Raw genomic sequence first — 27,100 nt, forward strand, 5'->3', positions numbered from 1 at the left:
TGCTCTATAAAACTGTCACATGACCTAACCCCTCAGATGAACGCTGTAAAAAAAAAAAAAAAAAAACTGTTCCAAAACAGCCAATTTTTTGGCCACCTTGTCCCATAAAGTGTAATAATGAATGATCAAAAAATCCTATGTACCCAAAAATGGTACCAATAAAAACCTCAACTCTTTCTGCAAAAAATGAGCCCCTGCACAAGACGATCGGTAGAAAAATAAAAAACATATGGCGTTCAGAAAACCAATCCAGCAAAATCTGCCTTCCAAAAACCATGTGGAGTTCCTTCCCTTCTGCGCCCTGCCGTGCGCCCTTACATCAGTTTACGACCACATGTGGGGTGTTTCTGTAAACCGCAGAATCAGAGTAATAAAAATTGAGTTTTGTTTGGCTGTTAACCCTTAATGTGTTAAAGAAAAAAATGTAATAAAATAGAAAATCTGCTAAAAAAGTGAAATTTAGAAATTTCATCTCCATTTTCCTTTAATTCTTGTGGAACACCTAAAGGGTTAATAATGTTTGTAAAATTGGTTTTGAATACCTTGAGGGGTGTAGTTTCTACAATGGGGTCATTTATGGGGTTATACACTATGTAGGCCCCACAAAGTGACTTCAGACCTGAACTAGTCCTTAAAAAGTGAGTTTTGGAAATTTTCTTAAAAATTTTAAGAATTGCTTCTAAACTTCTAAGCCTTCTAACGTCCTAAAAAAATAAAATAACATTTCCAAAATGATGCCAACATAAAGTAGACATATGGGGAATGTTATGTAATAAATATTTCATGAGGTATCACTTTCTGTTTTAGAAGCAGAGAAATTGAAATTTAGAAAATTGCAAATTTTTACAATTTTTTGGTAAATTTGGGATTTTTTTTTTTAAAAAAAAGGAGATATATATTGACTCAAATTTATGACTGTCATGAAGTACAATGTGTCACGAGAAAACAATCTCAGAATGGCGTGGATAAGTAAAAGTGTTCCAAAGCTATTACCACTTAAAGTGACGCATGTCAGATTTGTAAATTTTGACCTGGACACTGGGGCATCAATGACCTTTGGTCATGAAAGGGTTAAAGAAAGTTGGGACTGAGGTTGTGAGGGTGAACCCGCTCCAGATTCCTTGGAGGCAGGCCATACCTGAAGATCAGATTCGTTTTGTAAACTGGGATTAATTTAAAACATAACATTTACTAAGTCATTTAAAATAATGGTTTCTGCAAGGTGATGGACAACAACAATATCTCCAATATACCCCTTCAAATGCATGAAAAAAAGGGTGGATCTTACCCCATTCTGTGGGATCCACAATCAATGGAGAAATTTCCTGGTCTTGGATAGTACCAGGAACCGGTGTGACCAGGGTGCTTGCGTCGGTATTGGCACTGCAGATAACTCCTAGTAGGCCCTATTCTGCCTTTCCTACCTCGTTAGGGGTCAGGGGCTACCAGCAGCGCCTCCCTTTCACACATGGAGCAACCGCCCCGACAGGGGCGACCCCACACCAAACCTTTCCCTCAGTATGGGTCTAGTGTTCTATATGGCCCTAATTACAAAGCCCTACATGCCATGTTTCTGTCTTTCTTTTAAGACATCATCAGGGGACTTCACACATGTATTCAAGGGCAGTAAAGATCAAGGTGGTTTTGGCCTCGTGTCTTCACTCAGGATATTCAGTTGTTCCTATCCATGCTGTACAATGGGAAGTGTCCCATGACAGCCAGTGTCTCACCACAAACAACAATGATTTGGGTGAGCCCAAATCATTGTTGTTTGTGGTGAGACACTGGCTGTCATGGGACACTGGATGAGGGATGTCTAAGTACCTAAAGATCAGTGTGCACTACAGTTCTTCCTGAACTTCCACCAAGGATGGGGTTGAGGGGGGGGGGGCAAATATCTCAACCCTTTTTCCCCAAGATATTGTCGTAAAATTTAGACAACAGGGGGATTGTTGAGGAAGGGTTGAGACACATGCATATATATACATATATGCATGCAAACACGTGCATGCATATATTATATATATGCATGCATTAATGGTCACTCTATAGGGTGATGTGCGCAGATGTGCCATGCATCTGCGCACATCTGCCCTTAGTGGCCCACAGGGGCTCATGTTGGGCCCTGTGGGAAATATGTGGTCCCTGGTTGATCTGTGCCCCCTTATATGATCTGTGTCCCCTTATAGTTAGTATATATTTCCTGTCCTTCTCATGTAGATATATATATATATATATATATATATATATATGGGATGTGTGTAAGCAGTGCATACATCTATATATGTGTATCTGCCATGGCTCTCTCCCCAGGTATATATATATATATATATATATATATATATATGGGCCTATAACTGCCCATGTATGCCCCAGGTTTATAATGAGTATATGTGTATGTAGATGCGCCCCAAGTATCTATATACATATATATATATATATATATATATATATACTTAAATGCCCCCCATAGGGACAGCGTTTAGCCAGTTCCTGCAGTGGGGTGGATATGTCTCCAGGTGGCTGGTGACTTCAAAGGCTAAGGAATCAATAGATCTGAGGCCTTTTGTTGATTTTATCAGCCTAGTTACTTATGTTTGGGACATGGCTGGGCGTGTGGTGCTGCTAGCCTCAGGGGGCCAACTGGCTGTTCGGAGGGCAGGCATACGTCACAGTGACACTATGATGTCACATCCCTGAGGAGGGGGGAGGTGGTGTTTCTGAGGCTGATATAGGAGCCCGAAGCCAGGAACAAGGGTCTCTTGCAACTGTTAATTATAAATCACATGGACATTACAGGTGAGACTCAAAAGAGACAGAACATGGAGACTGGGCCACAAAAGGGCTCTGCAATGTGGAGAATCACAATGGGGATAATGTGACCATATACAGCAGGTAACAGACAATTAACAGAAGCTGTGAATATTGGAGTGGTTGCGGGTGCAATTGCTGTCCCCTAGTGTTGAACAACTACCTAGCTCTTATTCACAGCGTCCCAGCAATGGATGCTGTAGGGTATAATTGGACGGTGCAATACTACTCATAAAGATGGCATATAACAATAACTGTAAATCACTAGTCCCACCCTAATCCAGATACCATGTTACCTACCCATGTTGCTGCTGAAAAATGGTGACACGGTTCCCCCACTGCTTCGACCTCAACACGTGTTTCGCCACGTAGGCTTCGTCAGGAGGTACAATATAACAAAATAATAGCAAAGGCAGGTGCACTCTGCGGTCTTACTAAACCCTCAAACTGATTTTAAAATTTAGAGATTAGTCAACATTAGGAGAGTGTTAGGTCCCGGGCTACTTGAGAAACCTTGGTGTGGTGCCCGGGCTTAGACATGTTCTACACCGTAGGACATGTTGACTAATCTCTCAATTTTAAAATCAGTTTGAGGGTTTAGTAAGACCGCAGAGTGCACCTGTCTTTGCTATTATTTTGTTATATTGTTATATTGATTATGACATCCACACAATTGCTACCTTGTGTAGGATGTCTATTGTGGTACTTGTGGTTCACTGCGGGCATCCTCCACCGTATGCATTTTTGCTGGGGATTGCCATTAGTAACGGGCCACAAGTGCAGGATTTGCTCCCCTATATATATGCACGACTGCATGTGGGTTTGAGCACCTCCTGCTAATACCACGCTAGTCTTTTCAGTTTGTATATATAGAGATTCCTGGAGGTGTATAAACTCCAATTTAAATGTGCCTGTTTTCCATCTACAGGCCACATTTAGGTGCACCTGTGAGGCCTGGGACATATCAGCCAGTCTTGAGTGGGACTCACAGACTCCTCCCTCCTCCCATTGCTAGCATGGTTACATGCTGGAGGTAACTGGTGAGTTGTTTGTGAGTCGGCCTCATGCTCCTGTAATTTGCCCACTGGCTCCTGGTATTGCCCATACGGCTCAGTTAGGAGAGTGTTAGGTCCCGGGCTACTTGAGAAACCTTGGCGCGGTGCTCGGACTCAGACATGTCCTACACCGTAGGACATGTTGACTAATCTCTCAATTTTAAAATCAGTTTGAGGGTTTAGTAAGACTGCAGAGTGCACCTGTCTTTGCTATTTTTTTGTTATATTGATTATGACATCCACACAATTGCTACCTTGTGTACGATGTCTATTGTGGTACTTGTGGTTCGCTGCGGGCATCCTCCACCGTATGCATTTTTGCTGGGGATCGCCATTAGTAACGGGCCACAAGTGCAGGATTTGCTCCCCTATATATATGCACGACTGCATGTGGGTTTGAGCACCTCCTGCTAATACCACGCTAGTCTTTTTAGTTTGTATCTGTAGTATAATAACTTTTCTGACTGCCATGGAGGAGGTCTGGGAGTCAAATCCCAATAAAGACCTGTAAAACAATTGCTGTCGTAAAAGCTTATGGGCGGACTTTATCAGATTGCCATTTTACAGCAGTCTTTGTCATCCCAGTGCGCTGCTGGAGGGTGCGTCTAATTTATAATTAGTCTCATACCTAGTCATAAATTAGGCACAATTTTGAAAGTCTGGGCAGCTAAACTGGCGTAGATTTCAGTCATCTTTTATGCCAGAAAACTGGTGTAAAGGAAGATAAATATGCCAGGGCAGCTGCCCCTCCGTCACCACACCTCTTTTTCAGGAAAGGGGCAAAGGCCGTAAAGAAATGCCACCTGTGCAATAATTTTTGCACAAGTAGATGTTAAAAATTGTGATTGGAACTTTTTTATGCCAGAAAACTGGCATGAGGGGGAATGATAAATTCTCCCCTATGTGCTGGGATAGGGCCCCGCCCTCCATCCATATCCAGCACACTGAAGTGAATACTAATGAGGCTGGTCTGGGCCCCCGACTGCAGTACTGCCAGTCCTACCCTGATGGTGACCCTGATCCTGCTAATTACAATGATAGCTGGATGGCGAAAAATCCATTGTTTCGTGAAAACATAATTTTAGTCCCCTTTAACACAAGCGAGTTCCACGTATTGGACTCGCAGTGTGTGTCAGCGAGAGCAACCGTCCTGACCTCCCAGCACTGACGGGGCCGCATAGCATTATATTAATTTATGATGCCATGTAACCCTTAGGCCTCTTTCACACGGGCGAGTATTCCGCGCGGATGCGATGCATGAGTTGAACGCATTGCACCCGCACTGAATCCTGACCCATTCATTTCTATTGGGCTGTGCACACGAGCGGTGATTTTCACGCATCACTTGTGCGTTGCGTGAAAATCGCAGCATGTTCTTCTTTGTGCGTTTTTCGCGTAACGCAGGCCCCATAGAAATGAATGGGGTTGCGTGAAAATCGCAAGCATCCGCAAGCAAGTGCGGATGCGGTGCGATTTTCACGCACGGTTGCTAGGAGACGATCGGGATGGGGACCCGATCATTATTATTTTCCCTTATAACATGGTTATAAGGGGAAATAATAGCATTCTGAATACAGAATGCATAGTACAATAGCGCTGGAGGGGTTAAATTTTTTTATTAAACTCCCCTTAATCCACTTGATCGCGCAGCCCAGCTTCTCTTCTGTCTTCTTTTTTGCTGTGTGCAGGAAAAGGACCTGTGGTGACGTCTCTCCGGTCATCACATGGTCCGTCACATGATCTTTTTACCATGGTGATGGACCATGTGATCTGACGTCACCACAGGTCCTTTAGCCGGCAGCTCATGATTAAAGTAGTAAGAAGAGACCGGCAGCTATGCGATCAAGAGGAGACGGTGAGTTAATTATTTTTTATTTTTTAACCCTCAATTGACCACCTACTAAGCATTCTGTATTAAAGAATGCTATTATTTTCCCTTATAACCATGTTATAAGGGAAAATAATACAATCTACACAACACCGAACCCAAACCTGAACTTCAGTGAAGAAGTTCGGGTCTGGGTACCACAGTCAGTTTTTTATCACGCGCGTGCAAAACGCATTGCACCCGCGCAATAAAAACTGAACAACGGAATGCAATCGCAGTCAAAACTGACTGCAATTGGGTACCTACTCGCGCCGGTTTGCCGCAACACATCCGGACCTTATCCGGACACGCTCGTGTGAACTCAGCCTTACAATTCTGGAGTGTATTGGAAAAAAGTGACATAATGCTGTCACTGTTATCCAATACATTCCAGAACTGTAAGGCCCCTTTCACACGGGCTTTGCGGGAAAAATGTGCGGGTGCGTTACGGGAACACCCGCGATTTTTCCATACGAGTGCAAAACAATGTAATGCGTTTTGCACTCGCGTGAGAAAAATCACGCGTGTTTGGTACCAAAACCCGAACTTCTTCACAGAAGTTCGGGCTTGGGATCGGTGTTCTGTAAATAGTATTATTTTCCCTTATAACATGGTTATAAGCGAAAATAATAGCATTCTGAATACAGAATGCATAGTAAAACATCGCTGGAGGGGGTTAAAAAAAAATTATAATTTTTTTTTAACTCACCTTAGTCCACTTGTTCGCGGCCCGGCATCTCCTTCTGGCTTCATCTGATCTCTGTGCAGCAACAGGACCTGTGGTGACGTCATTCCGGTCATCACATGGTACGTCACATGATCTTTTACCATGGTGATTCACCATGGTAAAAGATCATGTGACGTACCATGTGATGACGGAGTGACGTCATCAAAGGTCCTTGACCTATAATTAATGCTCACCACAGGTCCTATTCAGTAAAGGGGACAGAAGGAGATGCCGGCATCGCGAACAAGTGGACTAAGGTGAGTTAAATGATTTTTTATTTATTTTTTAACCCCTCCAGCGCTGTTTTACTATGCATTCTGTATTCAGAATGCTATTATTTTCCCTTATAACCATGTTATAAGAGAAAATAATAATGATCGGGTCTCCATCCCGATCGTCTCCTAGCAACCATGCGTGAAAATCGCACCGCATCCGCACTTGCTTGCGGATGCTTGCGATTTTCACGCAACCCCATTCATTTCTATGGGGCTTGCGTTACGTGAAAAACGCACAAAGAGGAGCATGCTGCGATTTTCACGCAACGCACAAGTGATGCGTGAAAATCACCGCTCATGTGAACAGCCCCATAGAAATGAATGGGTCAGGATTCCGTGCGGATGCTGTGCGTTCACCTCCCGCAACGCATCCGCGCGGAAAACTCGCTCGTGTGAAAGGGGCCTAAGGGTTGCGGAGCCAAACGGATCCGTCCTGACTTACAATGTAAGTCAATGGGGACGGATCCGTTTTGCAATTGAAAACTGATCCGTCCCCCATTGACTTTCAATCTGTTTTGACTTAGACTTTTTTTGAATGAATAATCCAAACGGATCCGTTCTGAACGGATACAAGCGTTTGCATTATCGGTGCGGATCCGTCTGTGCAGATACAAGACGGATCGGCACCAAACGCGAGTGTGACAGTAGCCTTAGCTGTACTTTAGGACTGCATTCTCTATGTGGTCATTTGTACTTCCTGCTTGCACACTATTTATTGCAGAACTCTTGGGCATAGGTCTGTTAGAAGAAGATAAGGAGAGGTGTGTACATACTTGTCCTGAGAAATAGCTTTACATAGTACTTGCCACTGGCTGGCCGAATCAGACGTGAATGTGAGTAACAAATAGGTGAGCTAAGTATTTATTAGATAGAGACATTTGTATGCCAAGGGTTAAATGTTTTATGTGTATATTATACATATAGTTACTATATCAAATGAATTAACCCTTTATATTACAACTAATACTAAGACCAGTCACTGATATTTCCTAAGCATAAAAGCAGCTGCTGTTGAAGGGGAGGTAGGAGACGCAGATAAAACTATACATGGGTTACGGTAGGTTTGCACAGAGTTTTTTGAAGGAGGTTTTAAGGCACAATTTTCTGCAGGTTTTTCAGCCAAAGACAGAAGCAGATCAACCCGGAAGGAGAAGTATAAATACTTCCTTTATATTTCCCATTCCTTTTTAATACACTTCTGACTTTGGCTGACCCAGATCAGCTCTGCTAGTGACCGATCTCACCATACTGGCTCTGGTCTCTGTAACTGCCACTCCTATGGATGCCCCAGTTGGGATATGTTCACATGGGAAAAATCGGCCACTGATTCAGCAGCGTTTTCTACTGCGCATTCCACATTCAGAATGCCACCAACAGTTTCCCATTGACTTTGCATTGTGCACACCTCGTACACATGCTAGAGGTTTTTGGTTTTTTTCAGTAACTGATTTGAAACACCTGAGAACTAATATGTTACTTCTTTGAACCAGATTAAGGCCCCTTTCACACGGGCGAGTATTCCGCGCAGATGCGATGCGTGAGTTGAACGCATTGCACCCGCACTGAATACCGACCAATTCATTTCTATGCGGCTGTTCACATGAGCGGTGATTTTCACGTATCACTTGTGCGTTGCGTTAAAATCGCAGCATGCTCTATATTCTGCGTTTTTCACGCAACGCAGGCCCCATAGAAGTGAATGGGGTTGCGTGAAAATCGCAAGCATCCACAAGCAAGTGCGGAAGCAGTGCGATTTTCACGCACGGTTGCTAGGAGACGATCGGGATGGAGACCCGATCATTATTATTTTCCCTTATAACATGGTTATAAGGGAAAATAATAGCATTCTGAATACAGAATGCATAGTAAAATAGCGCTGGAGGGGTTAAAAAAAATAAAAAATAATTTAAAGGGACACTGACAGGCCCGATAAACATATTAAGTTATTCCTATGCAGTCATAGGTCTATTAAAGTGTATTCCAACGATATAAGAGTACCCCCTGTCCGCATTTTAAACCATGTAAAAACAACTTTATAATCATCTGTCAATCAGCTTCCTTTATGCCCAAGGGGCGGTTTTTCACATCTCTTTATGCCCAAGGGGCGTTTTTACTCCTACCTTTGTGCCCAGCCGCGCCTCAACTGTCGCTTCCTAGCGCCGCCCAGCTCATTATTATTCACTGGCTGGGCGGCTTTTACAGTCCCCGATCCTCCCGAGCCGACGCAGGCGCAGCAGGAGACGCTGGCATTGAATAAGGGACGCAGGCGCACTGCGAGTGAGGGTGCCGGGCAAGTTATCCGGCGCACACGCAGAAGGTACAAGTGAGTTCAATGCCAGGGTCTCCTGTTGCATTGAACTCACTTGTACCTTCTGCGCGTGCGCCGGATAACTTGCCCGGCACCCTCACTCACAGTGTGCCTGCGTCCCTTATTCAATGTCAGCGTCTCCTGCTGCGCCTGCGCCGGCTCGGGAGGATCGGGGACTATAAAAGCCGCCCAGCCAGTGAATAATAATGAGCTGGGCGGCGCTAGGAAGCGACAGTTGAGGCGCGGCTGGGCACAAAGGTAGGAGTAAAAACGCCCCTTGGGCATAAAGAGATGTGAAAAACCGCCCCTTGGGCATAAAAGAAGCTGATTGACAGATGATTATAAAGTTGTTTTTACATGGTTTAAAATGCGGACAGGGGGTACTCTTATATCGTTGGAATACACTTTAATAGACCTATGACTGCATAGGAATAACTTAATATGTTTATCGGGCCTGTCAGTGTCCCTTTAACTCACCTTAGTCCACTTGATCGCGATGCCCGGCATCTCCTTCTGTCTCCTTTACTGAACAGGACCGGTGGTGAGCATTCATTTAAGGGCAAGGACCTGTGGTGACGTCACTCCGGTCATCACATGATCCATCACATGATCTTTTACCATGGTGATGGATCATGTGATGACCGGAGTGACGTCACCACAGGTCCTTGACCTGTAATGAATGCTTACCACAGGTCCTATTCAGTAAAGGAGACAGAAGGAGATGCCGGGCATCAAGTGGACTAAGGTGAGTTAAATTATTATTATTATTTTTTTTTAACCCCTCCAGCGCTAGTTTACTATGCATTCTGTATTCAGAATGCTATTATTTTCCCTTATAACTATGTTATAAGGGGAAATAATACAATCTACAGAACACTGATCCCAAGCCCGAACTTCTGTGAAGAAGTTCGGGTTTGGGTACCAAACTTGCACGATTTTTCTCACAATGTTTTGCACTCGCGCGGAAAAATCGCGGGTGTTCCCGTAACGCCCCCGCACATTTTCCCGCAACGCCCGTCTGAAAGAGGCCTAAGGGAAAGCAGAAAAAACTCATTTAAAAACTGGGCTATTAAACCACCCCCTGTGCTAAATCACAAAAAAGTGTCTAGTTATTAAAGGGGTTATTCAACCCTTTTATATTGATGGCTTATCCTAAGATAGGCCATCAATATCTGATCAGTTGGGCCCCAACAACCCAAAACCCAGGCGATCAGCTGTTCAGGAGTAGCTCACTCACGTCAGTAGGAGCAGCACTCTGGTATGCAATGGATATTCCCGAAAAGCTGATCATTTGTGGTGTGGGGTGTCGAACCCCAGACAATGAGATATTGATGGCCTATTCAGAGGACAGGCCATCAATATAAAATAGGGTGGACAACCCCTTTAAAACCTTTTCATGCTTGGTCATTAATGGGTTAAAAAGGTTGTCCAGGTTCTATCAACCCCCTTTCATTTAATCTAATCTTTGTGATGTATTGTAATTATCTGAATTCATGCGATCTCTCTACCCGTGATACAGTCACATTTATTTCCAGTCTGCTGTGTCCTGTAGTGAGCATGCCCTTCTAAATAGCCTGGCCCTACGATTCGCTGCATCCTCCATAGCATGCGCCTCATTAGCAGACACTAGTGCAGCAGGGATCAGCCAGTCCTTACCCTGTTGACCTGTCTCCATTAACTGTGTCTGCAAGTTCACCCATGGTAATCAGATGGCTTCACACTACAGGTCACAGCAGAGCAAGGAAGTCCAAACTGGAAACAAATGGACAAGGCACAGGACTGGGAACTGAAAGTGGCCCTGGGGAAAAAAAATAAACCTAAGGCCCCTTTCACACGGGCGAGTATTCCGCGCGGGTGCAATGCATGAGTTGAACGCATTGCACCCGCACTGAATCCCGACCCATTAATTTCTATGGGGCTGTGCACACGAGCGGTGATTTTCACGCATCACTTGTGCGTTGCGTGAAAATCGCAGCATGCTCTATATTCTGCGTTTTTCATGCAACGCAGGCCCCAAAGAAGTGAATGGGGTTTGTGTGAAAATCGCAAGCATCCGCAAGCAAGTGCGGATGCGGTGCGATTTTCACGCACGGTTGCTAGGAGACGATCGGGATGGAGACCCGATCATTATTATTTTCCCTTATAACATGGTTATAAGGGAAAATAATAGCATTCTGAATACAGAATGCATAGTAAAATAGCGCTGGAGGGGTTAAAAAAATTAATAAAAATAATTTAACTCACCTTAATCCACTTGCTCGCGCAGCCGGCATCTCTTCTGTCTTCTTTTTTGCTGTGTGCAGGAAAAAAACCTGTGGTGACGTCATTCCGGTCATCACATGATCCATCACATGATCTTTTACCATGGTGATGGATCATGTGATGACCGGAGTGACGTCACCACAGGTTCTTTTCCTGCACACAGCTAAATGAAGACAGAAGAGAAGCCGGCTGCGCGAGCAAGGTGATTAAGGTGATTTTTTAACCCCTCCAGCCCTATTTTACCATGCATTCTGTATTCAGAATGCTATTATTTTCGGTTATAAGGGAAAATAATACAATCTACAGAACACCGATCCCAAGCCCGAACTTCTGTGAAGAAGTTCGGGTTTGGGTACCAAACACGCACGATTTTTCTCACGCGAGTGCAAAACGCATTACAATGTTTTGCACTCGCGCGGAAAAATCGTGCATGTTCCCGCAACGCACCCGCACCTTTTCCCGCAATGCCTGTGTGAAAGAGGCCTAAAAGTGGCCCTATATTGTAAGCAGGTCCAAATTGACAGAAGGCAGGATAACAGAAATGGGCAGGGCCAGCATACCACAGTGCAGCACAATATACTGCCCCAGCAGAACTAGATACCACAGTGCAGCACAATATACTGCCTCAGCAGAACTAGATACCACAGTGCAGCACAATATACTGCCCCAGCAGAACCAAATAGCACAGCACAATATGCTACCCCAGCAAAACCAAATACCACAGTGCAGCACAATATACTGCCCCAGCAGAACTAGATACCACAGTGCAGCACAATATACTGCCCCAGCAGAACTAGATACCACAGTGCAGCACAATATACTGCCTCAGCAGAACTAGATACCACAGTGCAGCACAATATACTGCCCCAGCAGAACCAAATAGCACAGCACAATATGCTACCCCAGCAAAACCAAATACCACAGTGCAGCACAATATACTGCCCCAGCAGAACTAGATACCACAGTGCAGCACAATATACTGCCTCAGCAGAACTAGATACCACAGTGCAGCACAATATACTGCCCCAGCAGAACCAAATAGCACAGCACAATATGCTACCCCAGCAAAACCAAATACCACAGTGCAGCACAATATACTGCCCCAGCAGAACCAAATACCACAGTGCAGCACAATATACTGCCCCAGCAGAACCAAACACCACAGCGCAGCACAATATACTGCCCCAGCAGAACCAAATACCACAGCACAATATGCTACCCCAGCAGAACCAAATACCACAGTGTAGCACAATATACTGCCTCAGCAGAACCAAATACCACAGTGCAGCACAATATACTGCCTCAGCAAAACCAAATACCACAGTGCAGCACAATATACTGCCTCAGCAGAACCAAATACCACAGTGCAGCACAATATACTGCCCCAGCAAAACCAAATACCACAGTGTAGCACAATATACTGCCTCAGCAGAACCAAATACCACAGTGCAGCACAATATACTGCCTCAGCAGAACCAAATACCACAGTGCAGCACAATATACTGCCTCAGCAGAACCAAATACCACAGTGCAGCACAATATACTGCCCCAGCAAAACCAAATACCACAGCACAATATGCTACCCCAGCAGAACCAAATACCACAGTGCAGCACAATATACTGCCTCAGCAGAACCAAATACCACAGTGCAGCACAATATACTGCCTCAGCAGCAGCGAATACCACAGGGCAGCACAATATACTGCCCCAGCAGAACTAGATACCACAGCACAGCACAATATATTGTCCCAGCAGAACCAAATACCACAGCGCAGCACAATGTACTACCCCAGCAGCAGCGAATACCACAGGGCAGCACAATATACTGCCCCAGCAGAACCAAATACCAGAGTGCAGCACAATATACTGCCTCAGCAGAACTAGATACCACAGTGAAGCACAATATACTGCCCCAGCAGAACCAAATACCGCAGCACAATATACTGCCCCAGCAGAACCAAATACCAGAGTGCAGCACAATATACTGCCTCAGCAGAACCAAATACCACAGTGTAGCACAATATACTGCCCCAGCAGAACTGGATACCACAGCACAGCACAATATATTGTCCCAGCAGAACCAAATACCACAGCGCAGCACAATGTACTACCCCAGCAGAACCAAATACCACAGCGCAGCACAATATACTGCCCCAGCAGAACCAAATACCACAGTGCAGCACAATATACTGCCTCAGCAGAACCAAATACCACAGTGCAGCTCAATATACTGCCCCAGCAGAACCAAATACCACAGAGCAGCACAATATACTGCCCCAGCAGCAGCGAATACCACAGGGCAGCACAATATACTGCCCCAGCAGAACGAAATACCACAGTGCAGCACAATATACTGCCTCAGCAGAACCAAATACCACAGTTCAGCACAATATACTGCCCTAGCAGAACCAAATACCACAGCGCAGCACAATATACTGCCCCAGCAGAACTAGATACCAAAGTGCAGCACAATATACTGCCCCAGCAGAACCAAATACCACAGTGCAGCACAATATACTGCCCCAGCAGAACCAAATACCACAGCACAATATGCTACCCCAGCAGAACCAAATACCACAGTGCAGCACAATATACTGCCCCAGCAGAACCAAATACCACAGCGCAGCACAATATACTGCCCCAGCAGAACCAAATACCACAGCGCAGCACAATATACTGCCCCAGCAGAACTAGATACCAAAGTGCAGCACAATATACTACCTCAGCAGAACCAAATACCACATCGTAGCACAATATACTGCCCAAGCAGAACTAGATACCAAAGTGCAGCACAATATACTACCTCAGCAGAACCAAATACCACAGTGCAGCACAATATACTGCCCCAGCAGAACCAAATACCATGAGGAAATTTCCCTGTAGGGTCTATAGCCAGTGCACCCATGACATGACATCACAATAAGTGGCAGGAGAAAAGTTGATGGGGTTTGATCTGGAGATTGCATGCCCGAGACAAAAATTGAAACGGGATCCCTAATGCCAAATTCTTGACCTAACCCCTTCCTTCCAGCCAGAGGTGTAACTTGAACAGCATGCACTTTCTATAATACCGGTGTCTTACGTGGAACAAAGGTCTTTGGGCCCCCTCAGGCTCCTGGGCCCGGTAGCGACTGCTACCTCTGCACCCCCTATAGCTACTCCCCTGGCGGGCCCAAAGATTAAATGGAAGGGGGTTGATAGAAATTGGAAAACCCCTTTAAGAGCGGGAGGTACCTGACACTACTCATTAATGAAGAGACCTTGAAAAACAGTTTGCATGGAATTGTGCTGTGGAGGCAAGATTCAGTCACGACAGCTGTGCCTTGTGCCTTGCTACCAGAATGAAGTATATACACATCCCCACATAATGGAGTCTCTCAGTACCCAGAAACCCCACTATAGGCAGTTCAGGAGCAAACATAGAGCTGGATACTAAGATAAAATTCTTTGTGCAGCCACTAGGAAGCGCTCACTGCATAATTATTGAGTTCAACGTAAGCTGTATAAATCCAAATGCTGTGAGCTCCCTCTAGTGGGCAACAAGAAAATTTGAGCTCTATGTCAGCAAACCAGTACTCCGCGCTCTATAAAAAATTAATTTAGATAAAATCATATCAAACCGTAGACAACCACCAACAATCCCATCATTATCCTAACAGTATAAAACTGTAAATCTATCAGGACCTGGTATAGACACCTATAGGGGTCTCAGAATTTGAGTACGCTGTGTATGCAAAGTCAATTATCCAGCACGTCCGTTATCACAGTGCTTGTGCCGCCTCTCATGCAGCGAATCGGTATAGTTCCACTTAACTTTGTGTTACTCACTGTGTCCCGTGTAGGCTCACTCGGTTAGGTCTGCGGAGGGATTTCTACCGTGGCGTCCCACGCTTCAGCCTTTCTCCGCTGTGTTTGTATCGGGTCCGGTTTTTCCTTGGATCCCGTCTCTACTCTCGCGAGAGACCTGTGTTATACCTGTATTAGCTGTTTCACTTGCGTGAGTCTTACAACACTAATTTGTCTTCCGTGAGTGGATATATTCTCCGTCCTTTTAGTACATGGCCATGCACCGCTGAGATGATTCTTTCACAGGTAATACGCCCGGACGCGTTTCGAGATATCTTATCTCTTCCTCAGTGGGTATAACCTGTGAATACTAGTCTCGTATTTTATATACTCTCATCTCAATTGGCTGATTAATTTCACCTGTTCCAAAGTTTGTGTAGGGGAATAGAGACCTTGCTTATCATTAACCTTTTCTTTTCCATGTAGTGTTTCTATCTCAGAATCCTCTTTCGGTGGCAACAGTTATAATAGTGTCGAGCATCTCTGCATATATATATATATATATGTTCACATATAACAACTATATAGTCAAATATAAAAAATATAAAATAAATAAATATATAAGTAAAAGTGTGTCGATAAAGACACTTCTTAATTACATAAAAATATATTGTCAGACATTTAATATCCTACAATGCAGGGAAATGTTTTTATATCGACATTATGTAATAAATAGTTGTCCACCCACATATTCCGGTGTAAATATCAAATCTCTGATTTTGAGATATAGCTGTCCATAATCATCTCGATAGAGATTTTTTACATATCAGTCCTAAAGGATATATGTCGATCACCATCCTCTTGAGGGCTGATTAACTCAATCTTAAAATGCTGTGGCAATTTTATTGTTACTTTTCAGGATATAAACCTCATTTTCAATCTATTTCTCTTTCTTATATGCATCCTTTTCTATAATCTTTGTTCCTCAATTTTAATATACTTTATATATGCGATAATCCAGCAATTTTTTAAAAGTTGCATTTTTTATTGCGGTTTTTGCGATTTTTTTCATGCGGTTTTTTCATGCGGTTATTTTGGGGATGCGTTTTTTTTCAAAAAAAATTTTTGTTTTACAAATTTTTTGTTTTTATATATAAAATGGTCTTATATTCCTTATATTTGAGAAATTTTCAGTTCAATAGATGTTATTATATTTTCCATTTTTCTATATCTCAAGGTCGTTACTTGTTTTTCCAACTTTATAGTCAATCATTATTTTCCATCTATACTGCTCTAAGTGAATTGCGCCTTACAATTTAAATAAAACCAAAAATTTCCAAATCTGAGTTTAACCCCACAGGGAGAAGGCTGCCAAAATCATAGATTCTTCTGGACTCAGCCCGTGACATTCTCATAATGTGATTACCTCCTCTCCAGTGTATGTCCACCTTTTCCAGGGCCACAAAAGAAAAACCCTTGGGGTCACTATTATGTGACACTTTAAAGTGTTTGGATAGAGAGTGGTTTTCATATCCTTTTCTGATATTGTTTAGATGTTCTGTTATCCTCACTCTCAAGGGTCTTTTAGTTCTGCCAATGTACTGTTTCTGGCAGGGGCACTGGAAAAGGTAGACAACACTGGAGGAATCACATGTCAAGCAACCCTTAATATCCAAAGTGGGCCTTGATGTAGAACCAGGCTGGATCATTGGGACATTAGATGTCCAGTCTCTCTATACCAGTATAAGACATGACCAAGGTATAGCAGCAGTAAAATCACAATTAGAAATAGATAGGACTTTATGCCCTAAACAGATTGAATTCCTGATGGAGGGGATTCAATTTATACTCCATCACAATCATTTCTATTTTGAGGGCGAGCATTTTTTACAGCTATGTGGGACGGCCATGGGGACCAGGTTCGCCCCCAGTTATGCAAATTTGTTTTTGGCACAGTGGGAGTACGAAAACATCACCCCCAAACTGGGGACGGACCTGGCCCTATGGCGTCGCTACATTGACGACGTCCTGTTTGTATGGAGAAAAGATGAACATCAATTGCAAGAATTTTATTTTTTTGTCCAAAATTAAGGAAACATCTATAGAGTTTCTGGACATTCAGATCACACAACGTGACAATAAATACAGGTGCAATACCCACTATAAGCCAACAGCGAAAAATAGCTTTATACCATTTACGAGCTGCCACCTACCTCAGTGGCTACTAAATATTCCCTCAGGTCAGTTTTCGCCGTATAAAGCGAAACTGCACCGAGGAAGTGTATTTTGAAATTGAGGCCCTCAAGATGAAGGAACAATTTGAATGTAAAGGTTACCCCGAAAAAGTCCTGACAGACGCCCTAGAAAAAATAAGAGAAACAGAGAGAGAGACCTTCTTTCAGCCAAATACTCACAAAAATACAAATAAGGAAGGTGAATTGAGATTAATTCTACCTTACAGCTCACAATCCAAACAAATACGACACATCATAAATCAACACTGGCACTTTCTATTAAGAGATAAGGTCATTGGACCCATGCTGCACACTTCCCCACTTATCACTTTCACCAAGGCACCAAACTTAGGTTTAAAAATAGCACCTTCAATAATTAATCACAAGAAAAAAGAGGCACCCGCACTCCAAAAATGGCTGAATATGAATGGGTTTTACAGATGTGGGAGATGTTCGGGGTGTAAAAACTCAACATTCCCAAAAAAGATAAGTAGGGTCCAATCTACCCAAAATCAATTCACTTTGGATATTAAGGGTTGCTTGACATGTGATTCCTCCAGTGTTGTCTACCTTTTCCAGTGCCCCTGCCAGAAACAGTACATTGGCAGAACTAAAAGACCCTTGAGAGTGAGGATAACAGAACATCTAAACAATATCAGAAAAGGATATGAAAACCACTCTCTATCCAAACACTTTAAAGTGTCACATAATAGTGACCCCAAGGGTTTTTCTTTTGTGGCCCTGGAAAAGGTGGACATACACTGGAGAGGAGGTAATCACATTATGAGAATGTCACGGGCTGAGTCCAGAAGAATCTATGATTTTGGCAGCCTTCTCCCTGCGGGGTTAAACTCAGATTTGGAAATTTTTGGTTTTATTTAAATTGTAAGGCGCAATTCACTTAGAGCAGTATAGATGGAAAATAAAGATTGACTATAAAGTTGGAAAAACAAGTAACGACCTTGAGATATAGAAAAATGGAAAATATAATAACATCTATTGAACTGAAAATTTCTCAAATATAAGGAAGATAAGACCATTCTATATATAAAAACAAAAAAATTTTAAAACAAAATTTTTTTTTTCAAAAACGCATCCCCGAAAAAACCGCATGAAAAAAATCGCAAAAACCGCAATAAAAAAATGCAACTTTTAAAAAATTGCTGGATTATCGCATATATAAAGTATATTAAAATTGAGGAACAAAGATTATAGAAAAGGATGCATATAAGAAAGAGAAATAGATTGAAAATGAGGTTTATATCCTGAAAAGTAACAATAAAATTGCCACAGCATTTTAAGATTGAGTTAATCAGCCCTCAAGAGGATGGTGATCGACATATATCCTTTAGGACTGATATGTAAAAAATCTCTATCGAGATGATTATGGACAGCTATATCTCAAAATCAGAGATTTGATATTTACACCGGAATATGTGGGTGGACAACTATTTATTACATAATGTCGATATAAAAACATTTCCCTGCATTGTAGGATATTAAATGTCTGACAATATATTTTTATGTAATTAAGAAGTGTCTTTATCGACACACTTTTACTTATATATTTATTTATTTTATATTTTTTATATTTGACTATATAGTTGTTATATGTGAACATATATATATATATATATATGCAGAGATGCTCGACACTATTATAACTGTTGCCACCGAAAGAGGATTCTGAGATAGAAACACTACATGGAAAAGAAAAGGTTAATGATAAGCAAGGTCTCTATTCCCCTACACAAACTTTGGAACAGGTGAAATTAATCAGCCAATTGAGATGAGAGTATATAAAATACGAGACTAGTATTCACAGGTTATACCCACTGAGGAAGAGATAAGATATCTCGAAACGCGTCTGGACGTATTACCTGTGAAAGAATCATCTCAGCGGTGCATGGCCATGTACTAAAAGGACAGAGAATATATCCACTCACGGAAGACAAAGAAGTGTTGTAAGACTCACGCAAGTGAAACAGCTAATACAGGTATAACACAGGTCTCTCGCGAGAGTAGAGACGGGATCCAAGTAAAAACCGGACCCGATACAAACACAGCGGAGAAAGGCTGAAGCGTGGGACGCCACGGTAGAAATCCTTCCGCAGACCTAACCGAGTGAGCCTACACGGGACACAGTGAGTAACACAAAGTTAAGTGGAACTATACCGATTCGCTGCATGAGAGGCGGCACAAGCACTGTGATAACGGACGTGCTGGATAATTGACTTTGCATACACAGCGTACTCAAATTCTGAGACCGCTATAGGTGATGGACAATCCAGTCATGGTTTAAAACACAGACCATCCCTGACTATCCTTTATCTCTTATCCTATACAGTGGCACAATAATCTTAATTGTACGCATTTAGGACTATGTGGGATTTGCATGAGAATATATGCTATTGAATATACCTGAAGCATAATATTTATTATTGCATGAGAATATATACTACTGAATATATTGGAAACACACTAGCTCTGATTTGCTTTACCGCAGACGACTGTGATCCAATAGCCTACCCAACTGGGGGGATACGGATGCAGCCTGCTGTGCGTAGCACTCAGATCTCTCTGCCTTAGAGATATATATTCATCTGGTTCACACATATGTTATATATGCTTTTTATGCCTTTTTATGAATTTTACCCTGATGTACACAGAATATAGCATTTATTGTTTAATAAATTTTTTTTTTTTCAATTTCCACGTGTATTCCGAATGTTTTGAGTGCCGGTTCTATCCAATCCACAAATGTGCATGTGTCTGCTCAAACGGTCAGAAACAGACTCCATGAGGGTGATATGAGGGCCCGACGTCCACAGGTGGGGGATATGCTTACAGCCCAACACCGTGCAGGACGTTTGGCATTTGCTAGAGAACACCAAGATTGGCAAATTCGCCACTGGCGCCCTGTGCTCTTCACATATGAAAGCAGGTTCACACTGAGCACATGTGACAGACGTGACAGAGTCTGGAGACGCCGTGGAGAACATTCTGCTGCCTGCAACATCCTCCAGCATGACCGGTTTGGCATTGGGTCAGTAATGGTGTGGGGTGGCATTTCTTTGGGGGGCCGCACAGCCCTCCATGTGCTCGCCACAGGTAGCCTGACCGAGATGAGATCCTCAGACCCCTTGTGAGACCATATGCTGGTGCGGTTGGCCCTGGGTTCCTCCTAATGCAAGACAATGCTAGACCTCATGTGGCTGAAGTGTGTCAGCAGTTCCTGCAAGACGAAGGCATTGATGCTATGGACTGGCCCGCCCGTTCCCCAGACCTGAATCCAATTGAGCACATCTGGGACATCATGTCTCGCTCTATCCACCAACGTCACGTTGCACCACAGACTGTCCAGGAGTTGGCAGATGCTTTAGTCCAGGTCTGGGAGGAGATCCCTCAGGAGACCATCTGCCACCTCATCAGGAGCATGCACAGGCGTTGTAGGGAGGTCATACAGGCACGTGGAGGCCACACACACTACTGAGCCTCATTTTGACTTGTTTTAAGGACATTACATCAAAGTTGGATCAGCCTGTAGTGTGTTTTTCCACTTTAATTTTGAGGGTGACTCCGAATCCAGACCTCCATGGGTTGAAAAATTAGATTTCCATTTTTTTATTTTTGTGTGATTTTGTTGTCAGCACATTCAATTATGTAAAGAACAAAGTATTTCAGAAGAATATTTAATTAACTCAGATCTAGCATGTGTTATTTTTGTGTTCCCTTTATTTTTTTGAGCAGTGTATATGATGTTGCTCGTGTAGAAACGGCATATAAACTGGAGGATTTTGCCATCCTTGTAAGGGCTACAATGTACTTAGAACCCCTGTTTAAAAATCTGTGATATTACAAGCCGTTTAGACATGCCCGACCATGGTGGGTATGGGATGTAGTCTTCAGATCTGGCTAGCAGATCTTAAGTAGTGATGTCCCGAGCTATTCGTCGGCGAACATAGCTTGTTCGCGTTTGCCGCGGCGGGCGAACATATGCGATGTTCGGTCCGCCCCCTATACATAATCATTGAGCAAACTTTGACCCTGTACCTCAGTCAGCAGACACATTCCAGCCAATCAGCATACCCTCCCTCCCAGACCCTCCCACCTCCTATCAAAAAGCAAGGACAGCATCCATCTTAGATTCATTCAGAAGCTGCAGTGTCACAAATTTGACTAAGTTGTAATCGCAATGCGATTAATACAGGTTATAATAATCACATTGTGAATTCAACTTAGAGCTGGGTTCCTAATGGTTGTATTGCTAGGATATAACGAAGATTGAGAATATAGTGCTATATTCGTTATATTCGTCAATTCTAGCAATACAACCATTAGGAACTTAGCTCTAAGTTGAATTCGCAATGCGATTAATGCAGGTTATATTAATCGCATTGCGAATTCAACTTACCACACTCTGCGTCAACTACGTAATTTTCCATGGGAGTTTTGCCATGGATCCCCCTCCGGCATGCCACAGTCCAGGTGTTAGTCCCCTTGGAACAACTTTTCCATCACTATTGTGGCCAGAAAGAGTCCCCGTGGGTTTTAAAATTCGCCTGTCTATTGAAGTCTATGGCTGTTCACCCGGTTCGCTCGTTCACGGAAGTTCGCGTTCGCAAATGGAAAATTTATGTTCGCGACATCTCTAATCTTAAAGGGTTTCTATCACTTTGTTTCACCTATTTAGCTTTCAGACACTAGCGATCCGCTAGTGTCTGCTTTATCTAACCATCCTAATATAAGAGCTTATTGTCCTGCCGTTTAGCTAAAAAAATAACTTATATAGATATGCAAATGAGCCTCTAGGTGCTATGGGGGCGTGATTAGCACCTAGAGGCTCCGTCTACCTTAACAAACTGCCGCCGCCCAGCGCGTCCCTCCAGCCCGCCCATCTCCTCCGGAATGCGATGCTCCTCGTATTCGGCGCATGCGCAGTGAATGTCTGATCGCTTCCCTGCTCAGACATCTCCACTGCGCCTGCGCCGATGACGTCATAGTGCTCCGAGGAACAGGCGCAGTGGAGATGTCTGAGCAGGGAAGCGATCAGACATTCACTGCGCATGCGCAGAACAGAGACGCGCACGGAGAGGATCGCATTCTGGAGATGGGCGGGCTGGAGGGACGCGCTGGGCGGCGGCAGTTTGTTAAGGTAGACGGAGCCTCTAGGTGCTAATCACGCCCCCATAGCACCTAGAGGCTCATTTGCATATCTATATAAGTTATTTTTTTAGCTAAACGGCAGGACAATAAGCTCTTATATTAGGATGGTTAGATAAAGCAGACACTAGCGGATCGCTAGTGTCTGAAAGCTAAATAGGTGAAACAAAGTGATAGAAACCCTTTAAGCACGGTGCTTTAACCTTTTGTGCTTTAGTCATTTTTACAGGTTTTTCTTGCTTGTACACTTTCCATGTACAGCTTCTGGGCATAGGTCAGATGACTAAGGACTCCTGCACACACACTTTTTGTGGCATTTTTGGCAAGTAGAAATGCCATAAATTGAATACATTTTTTCAACCTTTTAGGGGTTCAGGTCAATTTCACACAATCAGTATTTTTCATCAGCATTTGTAAGCCAAAATCAGGAGTGGTTCCCCAACAGAGAATAGGCGTAGAACCTGTCTCTGTAGGTTCCACTCCTAGCTTTGGCTTCAGGCCAAGTTCACACCGCAAAATCAACAGCAGAAAAAAAATCTGTAGCAGTTTCATGGCTGAAAATAGTTAGTTTTTGGTGGCAGATTTGTAACTTGGTGGAGGTATTTTTACAAGAGTATTTAATTGAGGTTTTTCTGCTTTCCCATTGACTTCTATGAAATCCTCAATCAAATCTCCTTCCATGTCACTTCTGTAGCGTAATCAGCTACTGAAAAAATCTCTATTATTTTACTTTGTGTGCACAAGGTGGAGTTTTTAACATTAAAGTCAATGGGGAAACTGTTGGTGAGTTTTCAATGTGGATTTCGCAGAGGAAAAAGTCTGTTTTCCACTGCGGAATTAGTGGCAGATTTTAGCAGTGTGAACATACCCTAAAAATACTGATGCAACATGTTAAGGGTCCATTCACACGTCCGCAACGTGTTTTGCGGATCCACGGATCCGCAAAACACGGACAGCGGCAATGTGCGTTCCACATTTTGCGGACCACACATTGCCGTCACTAATAGAATATGCCTATTCTTGTCCGCAATTGCGGACAAGAATAGGACAGGTTCTATTTTTTGGGGGAAAGGAATTGCGGACCCGGAAGTGCGTGTCCGCAATCCAGTGTCCGGGCAGAACATCGTGCTGCCCCATAGAAATGAATGGGTCCGCAATTCCGTTCCACAAAATGCGGAACGAAATTGCGGACGTGTGAATGGACCCTAACCATACTGTCTGTGTGAAAGTGTTCATATGATATTTTTTTACCTGTGTTTTTCCCTTAAAGGGGTATTCCAGGATTTTACTATTGATTGCCTATCCCCAGGAGAGGCCACCAACATCTGTTCAGCAGGGGTAGGACACCCTGCTCCTCCCTGGTAGCTCCAGCCATTGTGTAGTGGATAGAGCTAGTTACTACAGTGCTGCTCCCATTCACCTAGACCTGTGAGGGCTGACCTCCGGCACTCCAGCTGTGATGAAACTACAACTCCTAAGATGCACACTTGCTTGGCTGTTCTCAGAACTCCATAGAAATGAATGGAGCATGCTGGGAGTTGTAGTTTCACCACAGCTGGAGTGCCGGAGGTTAGCCATCACTGCCCTAGGTGGTAGCAGCGCTGCATCAGATAGCTCTATCCACTACACAGTGGACTGAGCTGTGTAATTTCGGCACTGAAGCATCTGTAGAACAGCTGATCAGTGGGGTGCAGGGTGTCAGACCCCCACCAATCAGATATTAATGGGCTATCTTTAGAATAGGCCATCAATAGTAAAATCCTGGATTACTAAATTACTATAGAGATGCCTGTATGAGAACACATGAAAAAAACATCAGTCAATGATCACAAGAATGGGGGTCTGGTGTTACTCCATTTGAATGGAGCGGCGTTCACCAGGTTTTGAAACAAAAAATAAATAAATAATATCTTACCCAAAGAAGCACACCAGAAGTGAAGAAAAACATTTTCTAACAACTGGCCACAGCATTTAAAAAAAGCTGAAAAATTTCCAGCAATTATGTCACAAAAAATGCGCAGCATGTTCTATATTCTGCAGTTTTCGCGCAGCCCTGGCCCCATAGAAGTGAATGGGGCTTCAGTGAAAAACGCATTGTATTCACAAGCAAGTGCAGATGCAATGCGTTTTTCACTGATAGTTGCTAAGAGATGTTATTTGTAAACCTTCAGTTTTTTATCACGCATGTGAAAAACACATCAAACTCCGTGTGCTGTCCGCATCTGTTGCTCCGTTCCGTGGTCCGCAAAAAAAATATAACCTGTCCTATTCTTGTCCGTTTTGCGGACAAGAATAGGCAGTTATATGAATGGCTGTCCGTGCCGTTCCGCAAATTGCGGAACGCACACAGACGCCATCCGTGTTTTGAGGATCTGCAATTTGTGGACCGCAAAGCACACAACGGTCGTGTGCATGAGGCCTTAGAGTATGTTCACATGTATTGTATACTCTGGATTTTCTGTTGTGGAAAATCCCCAGCATTGTACAGTACCAGAAAAGTGAAAGAGATTTTACTTAAAGGGGTTGTCGAAGATATGCAGAGAGCCCCTAAAGAGTCGTGCAGAGGATGGGAGTGGTAGTGGCCCTTATGTGTTGTATAAAGAAGGAGGAGGGGAAATAAATCCTCCCAAAAAAAGAGTGTTAGTCTTAGATTTCCATTGGAAGGAAACTCCAAAGGTGGTCTTGAAGACAACAGCCGGGCGCCAGCGGGGAGGAATCTAGGTGGGTTGGGAGGTGAAAGAGGTGGTAGGCCGCCACGAGTGGCTGAATACACAGCAAATAAGCTGTATATCGTAGTGACAAAGCGCGTGGAATAAAAAACACTAAGATTGAGGTTTTATAACCCTCTTTTTACTACTGCACCTCTACTAACGCACGCCGCCGTTTTTCTCAACGGATGGTGTGTGTATATATATTTCTACCAACCATTCTTTACAGTACTAGATCCTCTTTCACCCCACCGCACTGGCCACCAATGAATTTAATACTGGGGAGGGAGGGAGGGGTGGCCGCACTGGCCACCAATGAATTTAAAACTGGGGAGGGAGGGGGGGGGGGTCTGACCTCAGCTGCCTGGCAGCACCTGATCTCTTACAGGGGGCTATGATACGCACAATTAACCCCTTAGGTGCGGCACCTGAGGGGTTAATTGTGCGAATCACAGCCCCCTGTAAGAGATCAGGTGTAGCCAGGCAGCAGGGGGCCGTTATGTCCACAGTTCTTAGTATATTCTAACTTGAAGCATCCCCATCACCATGGGAACGCCTCTGTGTTAGAATATACTGTCGGATCAGAGTTTTCACGATCTAACTCAAATCCAATGGTATATTCTAACATAGAGGCGTTCCCATGGTGATGGGGACGCTTCAAGTTAAAATATACCATCGGATTGGAGAAAACTCAGATCCTATGGTATATTAACTCCTGACTTTACATTGAAAGTCAATGGGGGACGGATCCGTTTGCAATTGCACCATATTGTGTCAATGTCAAACGGATCCGTCCCCGTTGACTTGCATTGTAAGTCAGGATGGATCCGTTTGGGTCCGCACAACAAGGCGGACAACAAAATGCTGCAAGCTGCGTTTTGGTGTCCGCCTCCAGAGCGGAATGGAGGCGGAACGGAGCTATAGTCCCTCACCTTACAGCAGTGTCTATTATGCAGGTTTTCAGCTATTCATTCTGCTGTCTGATTTCTCAAGTCTGTTCTTGAGGCTGAATAAGACCTCATGCACAGGACCATTGTTTTGGTCCGCATCAGAGCCGCAGTTTTTGCGGCTTGGATGCGGACCCATTCACTTCAATGGGGCCGTAAAAGATGCGGACAGCACTGTGTGCTGTCCGCATCCGTTGCTCCGTTCTGTGGTCCCCCCAAAAATATAACCTGTCCTATTCTTGTCCATTTTGCGGACAAGAATAGGCAGTTATATCAATGGCTGTCCGTGCCGTTTCGCAAATTGTGGAACGCACACGGACACCATCCGTGTTTTGCGGATACACAATTTGCGGACCGCAAAACACACAATGGTCGTGTGCATGTGGCCTAAGGTTGATCTCTCTGGAGACTTTCCAACAGCAGCAGGAGCTCTAAGGTGTGCTTCCTCACTGTCTCTGGACAGAAACTCCCCCTTCTGGCAGGAAGCAGGACCAGCCCACTCCTACCAAGAGGGGAATAACACAGTGGTTAGCCCTGTCCCTGCCAACCGTACATCCTACTGGAAGATACGGCCAAAAAAAACATACAATATACATAACTATATAGAATAAAACAACAATTGCAGATACCCTCAGGTCTGGGGTACTGCAGATACACTACCTAAAATTGAAAAAAAAAAATATGAAAAACTAATGATTGTGCAGAGATTGACAAAATATAAACTGCTAGTGGTTCTTGGTCAATGATCACACTAAGGTAGAGCACCATTTTTTTAGGGGTTCTACAGCAGAGTCTATGTTGAGGCAGGATCACATTAATACAGGCTACCACTCTGGCATGGTAACAGTCATACAGATGCTTGATATCCTTGGTGCTTCATTCCAATCTCTTTCAACTTGGACCTGTAGTTCAGCCGAGGTGATTCTTGGCTGCTATGCATAGCAGATCTGTTGTCCC

At 43.7% G+C, this 27,100-nt stretch overlaps 1 protein-coding gene across 2 annotated transcripts in view; it reads left to right on the top strand.

Annotated features, from left to right (window-relative positions):
* Positions 1 to 7,534: 7,534 nt before the first annotated feature.
* The window catches only part of B4GALT7 (beta-1,4-galactosyltransferase 7), a 48,948-nt gene continuing 29,382 nt past the window's right edge, over positions 7,535 to 27,100 (top strand). The window contains exon 1 of one of the 2 annotated variants that reach the window (XM_040406855.1): positions 7,535 to 7,568. In XM_040406855.1, the coding sequence (XP_040262789.1) occupies positions 7,567 to 7,568 (2 nt within the window). In that variant the 5' untranslated portion in view covers positions 7,535 to 7,566. Of the gene's footprint in view, positions 7,584 to 27,100 lie in introns of both variants that reach the window. The other variant, XM_040406864.1, reaches the window with a different exon arrangement.

The sequence above is a fragment of the Bufo bufo genome, chromosome 1, assembly GCF_905171765.1.
Source record: "Bufo bufo chromosome 1, aBufBuf1.1, whole genome shotgun sequence".
In the NCBI taxonomy this organism is placed as follows: domain Eukaryota; kingdom Metazoa; phylum Chordata; class Amphibia; order Anura; family Bufonidae; genus Bufo; species Bufo bufo.